The 14,618-nt window shown below is 39.8% G+C and overlaps 1 protein-coding gene across 22 annotated transcripts in view; it reads left to right on the plus strand.

The window, feature by feature from the left end:
- Positions 1–14,618, plus strand: part of DYDC1 (DPY30 domain containing 1) — a 35,000-nt gene that overhangs the window by 12,898 nt on the left and 7,484 nt on the right. For 6 of the 22 annotated variants that reach the window (XM_081573777.1, XM_081573780.1, XM_081573776.1 and 3 more), the window contains exons 5-8: positions 4,519–4,611; positions 7,774–7,830; positions 8,659–8,760; positions 12,050–12,768. In XM_081573777.1, the coding sequence (XP_081429903.1) occupies positions 4,519–4,611; positions 7,774–7,830; positions 8,659–8,760; positions 12,050–12,079 (282 nt within the window). In that variant the 3' untranslated portion in view covers positions 12,080–12,768. Of the gene's footprint in view, positions 1–4,518; positions 4,612–7,773; positions 7,831–8,658; positions 10,533–11,040; positions 11,233–12,049; positions 12,769–14,618 lie in introns of those variants that run through there. The other 16 variants (XM_081573773.1, XM_081573771.1, XM_081573775.1 and 13 more) reach the window with 5 other exon arrangements.

Raw genomic sequence — 14,618 nt, forward strand, 5'->3', positions numbered from 1 at the left:
AAACTCAGTATGGGAACTCAACTTTAGGGGGTCTCAGTTTCAACACTGCTAGCTCAATAACATGATCAGTTCAGTTCAGTTGCTCAGCCATGTCTGACTCTTTGCGACCTCATGGACTGCAGTACGCCAGGCTTCCCTGTCCATCACCAACTCCCAGAGCTTACTTAGACTCATGTCCATTAAGTTGGTGATGCCATCCAACCATCTCATCCTCTGTTGTCCCCTTCTCCTCCTGTCTTCAATCTTTCCCAGCAGTGAGTCATTTCTTCGCATCAGGTGGCTAAAGTATTGGAGTTTCAGCTTCAGCATCAGTCCTTCCAATGAATATTCAGGACTGATTTCCTTTAAGATTGACTGGTTTGATCTCTTTGCTATCCAAGGGACTCTCAAGAGTCTTCTCCAACACCACAGTTCAAAAGCATCAATTCTTTGGTGCTCTTCAAGAATTTTCCATAGTTTGTTGTGATCCACACAGTCAAAGACTTTGGCATAGTCAATAAAGCAGAAGTAGATGTTTTTCTGGAACTCTCTTGCTTTTTCAGTGATCCAACGGATTTGGCAATTTGGTTCTTCTGCCTTTTCTAAATCCAACTTGAACATCTGGAAGTTCATCTGGAACTCTAACACATGATAGAATCAAATATTTCCTGCAGACTAGCTGCTATTGAATCATATAGTGAAAACTCATAGGCTTTAAACATTATGTTTTCACAAACTTTGTAAATTTGTCCAATTAGGCCTTTTTCTGTTCCACACACACTTTTTTGGCAGGTTGTTATACATCTTAGCAGATTTCATATCTGGTTGTACTGAGTTAATGTTCCTCAATGTCTAAAGATGTTCTTCCTTATAGTACTGTCCTATGAAGACTGTTCATGGTGGTTGATTTTTCAGTCACTGCAAACTCAGCATCAACTCCTTTGATAAACAACAGCTAAGCAGTGCTGAGAGCATTTGTCTACTCATCAAGGGCAAGGAAGATCAGTATTTCCTTTGTCTTTAATTGGCCATTAAAGTTGCTCCTCATGTCATCCACTCTGAGCAACTGTTCTCACCAAAAGGCTAATAATCTTATTTTTTTTTTAGACACTGAAATCAAACTTGTTTTAATTAAATTACCATTGATAAATGTGTTTCTTTGCTTGGCTAACAGATGAGCCACTTGGGAACTTCTTTTCTTTTTTTTTTTTTTTTTTTATTTTGATTTTTTTTTTATTTCTAATTTAACAGACTTCAGTTTGTTTTACACTTAAGCAATTTTATCATACATACTCCGTATAAGATATCTCAAATCCAGTTACAGTGGTGGAGAAAATAACTAAATCTAAACACATACACTGGGTATTTCTCATGCAAGCCTCTATGGTCTTATACAGACAATCCAGTACAGATTACAACTGTACTAATTCACAATTCATTAATATTACGAATGAGAAGAAATGTATCAAATTCTTCCAGTTGCTGTCACCATCTGGAAAATTCACAGAATGAACTTAATTTACTAGATATAACAATATTCATAGTTTCTGCAATTAAAGCAACACTTTTTTTTTTTAATAAATTTATTTATTTTAGTTGGGGGCTAATTACTTTACAATATTGTAATAGTTTTTGCCATACATTGACATGAATCAGCCATGGGTTTACATGTGTTCCCCTTCCTGGACCCCCCACCCACCTCCCACCCCATCCCATCCCTCTGGGTCATCCCATTGCCCCGGCCCTGAGCCTTTGTCTCATGCATCGAACGTGGAATGGTGTTCTGTTTCACATATGATAATATACATGTTTCAATGCTATTCTCCCAGAACGTCCCACCCTCACCTTCTCCCTCAGAGTCCATAAAATTGTTCTATGCATCTGTGTCTCTTATTCTGTCTCGCATATAGGGTTATCGTTGCCATCTTTCAAATTCCATATATATGCATTAGTATACTGTATTGTTGTTTTTCTTTCTGGCTTACTTCACTCTCTATAATGGGCTCCAGTTTCATCCATCTCAGTAGAACCGATTCAAGTGTATTTTTTTAAATGGCTGAGTAATATTCCATTGTGTATATGTACCACAGCTTCCTTATCCATTCGTCTGCTGATGGACATCTAGGTTGCTTCCATGTCCTGGCTATTGTAAACAGTGCTGCGATGAACATTGGGTTACATGTGTCTCTTTCAATTCTGGTTTCCTCGGTGTATATGCCCAGCAGTGGGATTGCTGGGTCATATGGCAGTTCTATTCCCAGTTTTTTAAGGAATCTCCACACTGCTCTCCATAGTGGCTGTACTAGTTTGCATTCCCACCAACAGTGTAAGAGGGTTCCCTTTTCTCCACACCCTCTCCAGCATTTATTGCTTGTAGACTTTTGGATAGCAGCCATTCTGACTGGTGTGAAATGATACCTCATTGTGGTTTTGATTTGCATTTCTCTAATAATGAGTGATGTTGAGCATCTTTTCATGTGTTTGTTAGCCATCTGTATTTCTTCTTTGGAGAAATGTCTGTTTAGTTCTTTGGCCCATTTTTTGATTGGATCGTTTATTTTTCTCGAGTTCAGCTGCAGAAGTTGCTTGTATATTTTTGAGATTAATTGTTTGTCTGTTGCTTCGTTTGCTATTATTTTCTCCCATTCTGAAGGCTGTCTTTTCACCTTGCTTATAGTTTCCTTTGTTGAGCAAAAGCTTTTAATTTTAATTAGGTCCCATTTGTTTATTTTTGCTTTTATTTCCAATATTCTGGGAGGTGGGTCATGGAGGATCCTGCTGTGATTTATGTCGGAGAGTGTTTTGCCTATGTTTTCCTCTAGGAGTTTTATAGTTTCTGGTCTTACGTTTAGATCTTTAATCCATTTTGAGTTTATTTTTGTGTATGGTGTTAGGAAGTGTTCTAGCTTCATTCTTTTACAAGTGGTTGACCAGTTTTCCCAGCACCACTTGTTAAAGAGATTGTCTTTTCTCCATTGTATATTCTTGCCTCCTTTGTCGAAGATAAGGTGTCCACATGTGCGTGGGTTTATCTCTGGGCTTTCTATTTTGTTCCATTGATCTATATTTCTATCTTTGTGCCAGTACCATACTGTCTTGATGACTGTGGCTTTGTAGTAGAGCCTGAAGTCAGGCAGGTTGATTCCTCCAGTTCCATTCTTCTTCCTCAAGATTGCTTTGGCTATTCGAGGTTTCTTATATTTCCATACAAATTGTGAGATGATTTGTTCTAGTTCTGTGAAAAATACCATTGGTAGCTTGATAGGGATTGCATTGAATCTATAGATTGCTTTGGGTAGTATACTCATTTTCACTATATTAATTCTTCCAATCCATGAACACGGTATATTTCTCCATCTGTTTGTGTCCTCTTTGATTTCTTTCATCAGTGTTTTATAGTTTTCTATATATAAGTCTTTTGTTTCTTTAGGTAGATATATGGGAACTTACTTTCTTTGCAGCCTCCTTTTCACTTTAAATTTTTGTGAAGAAATTCTGTTCTGGTGAAATAATTTTGTTTTAAATTATCTGATATTTCCAACCTTTGTGTTCATGTGAGTTGAGACCATTGTGATGAGTGCTTACTCTGGTAATATTGACATTTACTGTATTCTTTTAGTACAGTGTCACTGAATGAGAAACACCATCCTTTGCTGTTGAATAATTTGATAATAAAATAACCCACGCTCTGCTTTGTCTTAAAAGAGCAGCTTTCAAAATTTACTTCTTTTCTTGATGGATAATGCACTGGTTAAAACAATATCCCAGTGTAGTGATACTATGGCACTCCAAACACTGTGAGTTCTGATGGTATCAGTGAACTTGTATGTACTGTGCTGAGCAGCAGTGCAAGGCAGTGAGAGCACCACCTGCCGCCTCTGTTGCAGATACTTGGCTCTGCTGTCACGGGGCAGAAGCAGTCACAGTAAATAAGTGAGTGAGCGTGAGCATGGCAGTGTTTCAAGAGAGTTTTATTTATAGACACTGACATTTGAACTTCATGTAATTTTCATGTGAAATAAAATATTATTCATTTGGTATTATTCAACCATGGAGCTGGGTCAGGCTTGGCCAGAGGAATTTAGTCTGTGGACTTCTATTCTCCTGGAGCTAGGATATATGTTGAGATGGGACCAAATATGTTGTTGATTATCTCTGGGTTCAGGTAATATACTTAAAATGTTCTCATCTACTGTTTTACAACCAGAGTTTGGCTATTTGAAGATCTATCTGTTCTTAAAGAAATTTTATCTGAGAAAAATCACTGCAGTCTCATTTGTAGCTTCTAGAAGAATAGGGAAAATGATTTTGTAGAAATACTGCTTTTCTAAAATTAGCAATTAAAGAAGCTTCCTTTTAAATTTTGTACTTCAGGAAATACTTGTAAAAGCTAAAGTACAGGGAGGCTGTGACCATTTATTCTCTTAAGTTTCTGAAATTTAGGTGGGTGAAACTTAATTATCCTGGGATACTTCAGAGTAATCGAGTGAATTCCTTGCAATAAACTCTAATTTGACTTATTTATATCTGAATATTCAGCAACAGCTGGAATTCCAGCTGGAGTTGGAAGAGCAAGAAAAAGAGAGACAGAGAATAGAAGAACTGCAGAGAGCTCAAGAACAATTTGAGAAGGTAAATTAAAGTTTTATAAATGTTTTATTGAAAACCTCTTAGAATTCTCACTGTTACTTCTAGTTGTTATAGCAGGGGATTCCTAGTCTAAAGACCTGCCACATATTATTTTTGTGACTTAAGCAAGTCCAATAACCCTTTTCAGTTTCAGTTTACCTTTTAGAAACATAGGGATAGCAGTATAATGTTATTGGCAATATCTCACTGGGCTGTTGTAAGGATCAAATAAGACAGTGTATGTGAAACTGCTTTGCGAGCAGTGGCATTCTCTGATATTGATACGGTCAACATTTTAGTCAAGAGATAGTGGTTCCTAATTATGGTAGCTGATACTGAAGGCAAAGTTCTTTGTAGTATTGGGGGTATTCTGATCTCTGAGACAAATAGTTTGTCTCTTTTCTTCACATTGGACGTATTATCAACAATAACTTGCATTTTAAAATATGTTCTTATTGGATTTTTCATGTCTTTAAATTTTTCAGTAACTTATGTCAAAAAAGTCCATCTCCCTTGACTATGTCTGTTTTATGTCAAGCCTCCTGCTTGGTCAATGTTTCCTTGTATCCAAAAAGTATATATTGTATAGACCAAACTTTTGCATGACTGAGTTATACTTTTCAACTGGATATTTCATATTGTATGCTTACAACTATCAATTGTTACTCAAATGTTATTCCTCTACTTATTCCATGATGAAAATTTAAAAAATTTAAAGTAGAAGCAGGTTTTGTAGAATATATTTATTAGTGGCTTAGATGAGAGCATCATTGTTGAAAGCAATTTTAAAAAGTAAGTTAAAAGGTAAATTAAATTTTTTTTAAAATGAGATTTCGTTAATTTACTATTTTTTCCCATCAATGTACAATGCTTATCATTCTATAAGAGATGAGTAAGAATTGTTCTTTACAAAGTAAAATCATTTAGTCCTATTGTAGTCCAAGTGTTGGAAGACTACTTTTGTGAGTCAAAAAGATGAGATTTTAAAAGGATAAAATCAAATACCTATACAGGGTTTTAAAAAACACAGATGCTGATGTTATCTTTGTCTGAATGAGGGTAGGGCACATGGATATCCATGCATGCACACACACATGTAAATGCACACACCCTTCCACTTCAGTTAAGATTCAGTGATTGCAAATAAAAGAAGAAAACTCAGAATACCTCAAGAAGATAGTGATCGAAATGATAAAAGAATTGAAAATGTGTTTTATTGAGATGCCCTGATAGTTATATCTGAGTGATATAGAAAGTCTGTGATTTATAGGAGGGAGTGGCTCCAAAGGGTCCCCGTTCATGTTACTTACTTTCTGGGCATTATCAGACTGAGTGTCCAGAGCTGCAGTAACATTAATAATCCATATTCCTGCTGGCTTATCACCCCTTTCTTCTCTGCAACATACTGCCTTGCTCAGAGGCAGATTCATCTAGATCTTTTCATCCTGGCCTTCTTGTGGCTTCAGAGACATGACTTAAACTATCATTTTCAAAAGGAAATTTATTGGAAGGATCCTGGGTTGAAGCAAGGGTTTTACAACTAAACTGTGAAGGGCTTTGATTGAGTTGGGTCTTCTAGACCTCTGGGAGCAAGAGAATCAGTGCTGCCAGGGCTCACACCTCTGCTGTTGTCTCTCACTGTGGCCTGGTTTGCTGCACGTGGGTGAGGATCATCATGGTCCTTAATGGTTCCTGGGTCTTATAGTGCTGTGGCTCCTACCATCTGAAAGGAATGGATTCCTTTCTTTTGGGTTTCAGTTAAGAAAAGAATCTTGGGAATGATTCTGACTGGATGAGTTTGTGTCAAGTATCCATCTCTTGGTTGGGGAACAGAGTCCTGTGAGAACATGGATTTTTCCATCAGAACCACGAAGTTGTGGGATAAGATGTGTGCAGGAGAAGGGAGTGATCTGGAGAAAAGCATGTAGTGTTAGTTGCTTCAGTTGTGTCTGATTCTTTGCAACCCTATGGACTGTAGTCCACGAGGCTCCTCTGTCCATGGGATTATCCCAGCAAGAATACTGAAGTGAGTTGCCATGCCTTCCTCCAGGGGATCTTCCCAACCCAGGGATCAAGCACATGTCTCTTACATCTCTTGCATCGGCAGGTTGGGTTTTTTACCACTGGTGCCACCTGGGAAGCCCATAGGTACATTCAGTTCAGTTCATTTGCTCAGTCTTGTCCAACTCTTTGCAACCCCATGGACTGCAGCACGCCAGGCTTCTGTGTCCATCACCAACTCCCAGAGCTTGCTCAGACTCATGTCCATCGAGTCAGTGATGCCATCCCATCATCTCATCCTCTGTTGTCCCCTTCTCCTCCTGCCTTCAATCTTTCCCAGCATCAGGGTCTTTTCCAATGAGTCAGTTCTTCATATCAGGTGGCCAGAGTATTGGAGTTTCAGCTTTAGCATCAGTCCTTCCAATGAATATTCAGGCCTGATTTCCTTTAGGATTGACTAGTTGGATCTCCTTGCAGTCCAAGGGACTCTCATGTACCATATGTGTCCCTAATCATCAGGGCCATTATATAAATGGTCACGAGATGACTCACCTTTGGACAGCTGAAGTGAATCAGCTCAAGAACAGTTAAGTCAGCTTGCTGCCTTAGAATGAAAAGATAGAGGCCACAGCAAGGTTTGGTTTGGTTAGAAGATTTTGTGTTTTCACATTCAGAAAGCAGTCTCCTATGTGTTTAGAGTGCTTTATAGAGGGCATTGCCCAGGTGCTGTGGAGAGGTCACATGTATTAGGTAGTGCCTTGGGCCAGACTAATTACTTTAGAAATATTTGCTTCTTTTTTACTATGTATAAAATTCTACTTAACTGAAAGTTCTTTCAAAATCTCATATTCTAAGAGTTTATTAAAATTTTTATTTTGTCACTTTTCACTTTTGTTAGTAATTTGGCTTCAGGGTTAGTGTTTCAGCCTATTTCATTTTTTAAAATGTTCTATTTAACTATAAACAAAATATGGTAGTCACCTATTAATAGAGTATTAAATGAGACTGTATCTGTAGTTTTGTATTCAGATTTCTCCTTTAAGAAGGACAGCATTTTTGCTATTAAATGGGTCATAATGTAAAAATAAAATGCTTAAAAATTAAACATGGAATAAAAATGAAAAGCATATTCAAAGTATTTTTCTTCATTTTTATATATTATAGGAGTTGAGAATGAGCATGGAAAATATGGCTAGGGGTGAAGATACTTTACATGGAGAGGTGAGAAGAAAAAGTTACTCTGTTACGGGATACAAATAAGTATCCTGGAGTGTGAAGCTTAATTTTGATGCATTAGTAGATACGTTTTAAAAACAATTTTATTTATCTATGTTTGGCTGTGTTGGGTCTTCTTGCTGCACAAGGCTTTTCTCTAGTTGCAGTAAGTAGGCGCTCTTCTCTAGTTGAGGTACTCGGGCTTCTCACTGTGGCGGCTTCTCTTGCTGTGGAACACAAGCTCTAGGGCACATGGGCTCAGTAGTTGCAGCTCCCAGACTCTAGAGCACAGGCTCAATAGTTGTGGCACACAGGCTTAACTGCTCCTGCAGCATGTTGGATCCTCCTCAACCCATGTCTTTTGCGTTGGTAGGCAAATTCTTTAACACTGAGCCACCAGGGAAGCCCAGTAGCTAAAGTTTTAATATGGAGATTATCAAAACTGATAGTTCAAATGCATAATCTTAGTAATAACAAGTCACAAATAGGGTGTACTTTAAAGCCAAATCTCAAAGTGGGTAAAACTGGGATACTCTGTTTTTGTATTTTTAAAAACCGGAATATTACGAGATTATTGACCACATGATTACATGCAGTGATATGTTTTAAATTTCTGATGTATTTTTTAAAAAACACATTTTAGCATTTGTTTTTAGAATTCTCTTGTCATTAATAGGTATTGGTTCATTCCATTAACTGACAATGTTGAATTTTTATGTTATAATTCAGAAATGTCTTAGCAGAACTGAAAGCAAATTAATGTATTAACCTCAAAGTCATTTGAAAGTGAAAACGAATTGTATGATTCATTTATGATCATATGATTGATTATAGGATGGAGCCGACTCAGGCAAAACACTAGCTGAAATTAGTGATCGATATGGGGCACCAAACTTGAGCAGAGTGGAAGAACTCGATGAACCAATGCTCTCTGACGTAAGTATCCTCGAGAAAGTGATTTGTGAAAAGCAGAGTTTCTTGTTTTACTTGGGAAAGCCTAGTGTCTCTCAGGCCAGGGTTGGATGGCAAAATCAGTCTTTTGCTTCACAGAAAGAAATCAGTTTTCTGGGTGCCAACTTTTTCCTAATTGGTGTAATGTGCAGTGTGCTGCTGGCCCCGAGAGTGAGGGCAGGCACTTGTCTGGCTCCACACAGAAGTGTGGGCGCTGATGGAGAGGTAGCTGGGTGTTAATGTGGAGTGAGCAGTGTGCCCTCCTGTGCAGAGGGTGATATGGTTGTTCAGAAGTGAGGCTTTGAAAATTTCAAAATCTCTTCAAAATGTATATTTAAAATTATGTGGTAAAATACATAATCTTTAAATTTTGGGGGCTGATATTTTGGTTCTCAGTAATAAACCATGGAGCCAAGTAAATAACCTAATGAGTGCGTGCTTTTACAGTATTTATGTATGTTGGCTCATTTAATAATCATACAGTGTTTCCTGTGCACACATATTGTGCCCAGTGCTTTTATGGCCAAAACAGGTCATTTGACCTTGTCTAGGAAAGAAAAAAACAACTGGACAAGCAAGTAATAGTCAGTGTTAGAGTGACCAGGTAATTTGTCGTCCAAAGCAGTATGCTTTGAGAGTGAGAGGAGGAGCTGTTGATATCTGATGCCATCAGCAGCTATAACCCAGGACTGCCCTGAAAGAGGCTGCATTGAGTCACCTGCATCAGTGGGCACTAACAAAGTAGAACAGCTGCCTGGCTGAAGACATCAGGGAAAGCTTCATGGAGAAAGTCAGCCTTGTCACTCAGTGGTGGGGTGGGAGTCTGGGAGCACAGACAGTATCAAGACCCAGCTCAGGGTGAAGAGAGAGGGAATGGGAGACAGGGAGAGATCAGAGCTGGGACAGTGGAGAAATCAGGGGCCAGACCACTAAAGGACCTGAATTTGTGCTCAGACATATATATTTTATCCTAAAGGCAGTGGAGGTCAACATGATCAGAATGCGTCTTAGGAAGGCCATCTGGCTATAGTGTGTAGAATAAAATGGAGTGATAGATTTGAGAAGACCCACCAGGGGGCTATTGTAATCTATGGAAAGAAAGCATTGATGACCGAAAATAGTAAATGGTGTTTTAAGAGCTGTTCAGGAAGTGGAGCTGGGTGGATTTGGTTCTAATCAGTCAGTGGATACATTTTTATTAAATGGCTGCTGTGGTTCAGTACTATGCACGGAGCTAGAAAATACCAGAGAGCAAAACAGATTGGGTTTCTGCCCTTTGGGATCCATGGGCTGGTGGGGAAAGTTCACTGAGAGAACAGAGCAGGGAAACCTGATCTAGCCTGGGTGAGTCTTATGCAGGAAATGACATTTAAAGAATTAGCCTGAGATAAGTCTAGCAGATAGAGCAAGATGCTTTCAAGGAACTGGAATAGTCCAATATTTTGGTTTGAGTTGCATGGAGCTAGGAGAAGGAAGTGATTTGAAGGTTGCAAAGGTGGGTATAGGCCAGATCATACTGGGCTCTGTGTGTCATGTTAGGGATTTTGGACTTAGGTGCAGTAGAAGTCATCAAAAGGGTTTACATGAGGATTAGCTGTGTGTTTTTAGAAGGTGGAGAGAAGATCCGAGTGGGTGGGAGTGGGAACAGCGGACAACTTAGGAAACTATCATAGCCATTCAGGTGCAAGGCGAATAGGACCAGGATGCACACAGCACAGATGGGGACAGCTGAGTGGATTCGCTATTAGCTGGGAGGATAAGGGGGAGAAAGAAATCAAGGATGAAGCCCAGATTTCTGCCTTGGGCAACTGGATTCATCACCATTTTTTGAACTTTACCATTGGTTGAGTTGAGGAACATATGAAGAGAAAGTAAGTTTTGTGAAAACAATGGCTTCAGTTGTGGACATGTTGAGTTTCAGGTCACTGTGAGATATGCAGGTGGGTCTGGAGGACAGGAGAGAGGTCCAGGCAGGAGAGAGGAATTTAGTCACATATACAAGTGAAGCTAAGAGAGTGAGTCAGATGCTCAAGAGAGATTGCAAAATGTGAAGGAGGGGTCTCGGGGTGAAGTGTGTGTGTGTGTATGTGTGTGTGTTTAGTTGCTAAGTCATGTCCAATTCTTTTTTGACTTCATGGACCGTAGCCCACCAGGTGCCTCTATCCAGGGGATTTCCCAGGCAATAATACTGGAGTGGGTTGCCATTTCCTTCTCCAGGGGGTCTTCCCAACCCAGGAATCAAACCTGTATCTCTTGCATTGGCAGGTGGATTCTTTACCACTGAACCACCTGGGAAACCCTCTCAGGGTGAAACCATGAGAAATTTCAGCATCTAAGGGATGAGTTCAGGAACCTGCAAGAAGGATACAGACAACAATAAGAGGGAATAGCAAGAGAAGTAGAAGAAAGGATGGGTTAATAAATACATTGAGAATACAATTAAATTATTATTATGTTGAATTTGGATTTTATGTGAAATAATCTGAAACTATCAAAAAACTTCATTTACATAGTCACATAGAAGTTACCTAAGCTCTAATTTTGTGTAGCTTGTACATTTCACAGTTCTAATTGTATTTAGTTAGTTAGTTCAGTCACTCAGTTGTGTCTGACTCTTTGTGACCCCATGGACAGCAGCACTCCAGGCTTGTGTCCATCACCAATTCCCGGAGTTTGCTCAAACTCATGTCCATCAAGTCAGTGATGCCATCCAATCATCTCATCCTCTGTCATCCCCTTCTCCTCCTGCCTTCAATCTTTCCCAGCTTCAGGGTCTTTTCTAATGAGTCAATTCTTCGCATCAGGTGGCCAAAGTATTGGAGTTTCAGCTTCAGCATCAGTCCTTCCAATGAATATTCAGGACTGATTTCCTTTAGGATGGACTGGTTGGATCTCCTTGCAGTCCAAGGAACTCTCAAGAGTCTTCTCCAACACCACATTTCAAAAGCATCAATTCTTTGGCACTCAGCTTTCTTTATAGTCCAACTCTCACATCCATACGTGACTACTGTAAAAATCATAGCTTTAACTAAATGGACCTTTGTTGGCAAAGTAATGTCTCTGTTTTTTAATATGCTGTCTAGGTTGGTCATAGCTTTTCTTCCAAGGAAAATTGTATTTCTAATCATATTAATTAAAATTTCTAATTGTATTAAAGCATATTTTAATACAATATGCTACAATTAATTTTAATACAAAAGCTTATAATTAATAATTGTATTAATTAAAAATTATAATTGTATTAAAGCATATTTACTTTTCATTTTGTTTTTAGGTTGCATTAAACATTGACCAAGATTTGTAGGATCAACCAACCTAAGAACAATACATTTTTCTTCTTGTTTCAAGTTTCAAAATAGGAGGTCCCTGGTTGTATTCACTCCAAACTTGTACTCTGCTTTTCCTCCCTCTAACCACAGCTTTATAAATGAGCTTCAAGTGTGGCCTTAAAATATTGTTTTCTTAATGTAACTGGTTATGTGTATGACGTCATTGAGAGACCAGGAGAACTTTTCCCAAAGCAACCAAAAGGAGCAAGTGGGAGACCAGCTGAAAAGAATTGTGTGCATCTGTATGAGAACAAGATTGCCTCAGGTGAACGTTACTGGCCTGTGAAAAGTGAAAGAGGCTACCACTGTGTAGGGCTCAGGAACATTCAACATGCTTTAGATATGATGATTTCCTCCTGGGAGTGTGCTGCAAAGACTTCCCCAGTTTGATGGGAAATGATGCTTTGTAGTTCCACTTAATCCATGCTTATTGATGTGGCTGGGGTGGGGAGGGATGTCAAGTTCCCAGATAGGGAAGCTTTGTTTCTTTTGGAACAATCTTTGGGCAGAGGGATGACGTGCTGCTGTTGAAGGGAAGATCTCTCTTCCTTCAGTGGATGCTGGGCGGTCTGTGGACCTTGACTGCACTCTTGGCCTCTTGGAAGTTTCAGGGCTAGCTTTGAACTTTAGGGAGAAATTTGCTTTTATAAAAAATTTTTCCACATCTGTGTTTATGTATGAGTCCTTTCTGTTCCTTAAGGAGTGGTATAGGCATGGAAGCATAAATGCCAAGAAGAGTCTTCTTTAAAAAAAAAAAATCTGGTTTTGGTTATAATATACCTTTCCTGACACAAAGAGAAGAGAACAACCTAATTGCTTAAATGGGAAAAGAAAAAGGGAAAACAATTATGGGAACGAATACATATTTCATTGAAGAGAGATGTTATATCAGTTCTGTACTTTTTTAAAAACTTAAAGAATTTGGGGCTGCACTGGGTCTTCACTGCTGCCCGTGGGTGGTTTTCTCTAGTTGTGGTAAGCGGGGGCCACTTTTCATTGTGGTACACAGGCTTCTCATTGCTATGGTTTCTCTTGTGGAGGAGTGCAGGTTCTAAGTGAATGGGCTTCAGTAGTTGCAGCATGTGGGCTCAGTAGTTGCGGTGCAGGGGCTTAGCTGCCCTGTAGTATGTGGAATCTTCCTGGACCAGAGATCAAACCTGTGTCCTTTGCATTTGCAGGTGAATTCTCAACCACTGTACCACCAGGGAAGTCAAGTTCTGTACATTTTTTTTGAGAAAAAAGTCCCAGGTGCCCTGGAGCCATAGATAACTTCTGTGTCAATCAGGCTGCCAGGCACTCTGCCCCCCATATGGATGACCTGTGTTCACTCCACCCAGGCAGAAGTGTTGAAGGTAGCAGGAGTGTGTCCTTCAAGGCCTCGGCCTCAAACAGTGTGGCACCATCAAGGAGGGCTAGGTGTGGAAAGATAGGCTCAGAGGGCATCTTGGACTCAGTCAGCCCACGCCACTCCCCAAAGAGTACATTCTGGCCCTGGGATTTGGCAGCAAGAGTCTCTGAGTGTTAGTCAACATTCAAGAGTGTTAGTCACAAGGTGAAGCTTTGTGGCTCTGGGATAGGGGGTGGTCTTGTGTGAAGAGTCCCTAGCCAGAGCTTGGCATAAGAAGAAGAAGGTAGAATGGGATAAGAAAGGAGATGAAAGGTGTTCAACCTTTATCTGGGGAGAGAGCCCTCAGGAGGATTCAGCTGGTGATCAGGGTGCAAGGGAAAAGGCTCCCATCTCCACCAGGAGATGACTCACAGATACAGCAGATGCCTACTGGGATTAGGGCAAGGCTGTCGTCTTCGGGCAGACACTTATGCTGAGTTTGAATCTGAGTCTTAGAGTCCCTTGCTAATGGTAGCAAGACTTTAGACCCACCCAAAGGATGGGGTTGTCTGTCCATTAGATTCCCCAGGCAAGAATACTGGAGTGGGTTGTCATTTCCTTCTCCAGGGGATCTTCCCAACCCAGGAATGAAGCCTGCATCTCCTGCATAGACAGAGAAGCCTGGTGGGCTATAGTCCATGTGGTAGCAAAGACTAAACAATGACAACAAAGGATGGGTGGGGATGGCTCCTGTTCTAGCACACTTTTAAGTAGCTAGATGAGATCCTGTTTTGGTTGAAGTATTTTAGATTTTCCTACTGATCTGGTTCTTAGTGAAAGGCAAAGAGGAGGAAGAAAAGAAAGAATGGAAAGACATAAAGGATCTAAATATAAGTAAACTATAGTTTTCTGCTTCTTTTTGTTTTACTCACTAGTTTGTTGTAGTTTTTTAGATTCCACATGTAAGTGGCTGCTGTTGCTGCTGCTAAGTCACCTCAGTCGTGTCCGACTCTTAGCGACCCCGTGGACTGCAGCCTACCAGGCTTCTCCATCCATGGGATTTTCCAGGCAAGAGTACTGGAGTGGGGTGCCATTGCCTTCTCTGCATGTAAGTGGCATCATGCAGTTAAATAGACGTTTTGGCTGAATCTTGAATAGCCACGTATTAAGTTCACTGTTCAGCTGAA

Source organism: Giraffa tippelskirchi, chromosome 2 (assembly GCF_054371585.1).
Source record: "Giraffa tippelskirchi isolate mGirTip1 chromosome 2, T2T-mGirTip1v1.2.pri, whole genome shotgun sequence".
NCBI classification, from domain to species: Eukaryota; Metazoa; Chordata; class Mammalia; order Artiodactyla; family Giraffidae; genus Giraffa; species Giraffa tippelskirchi.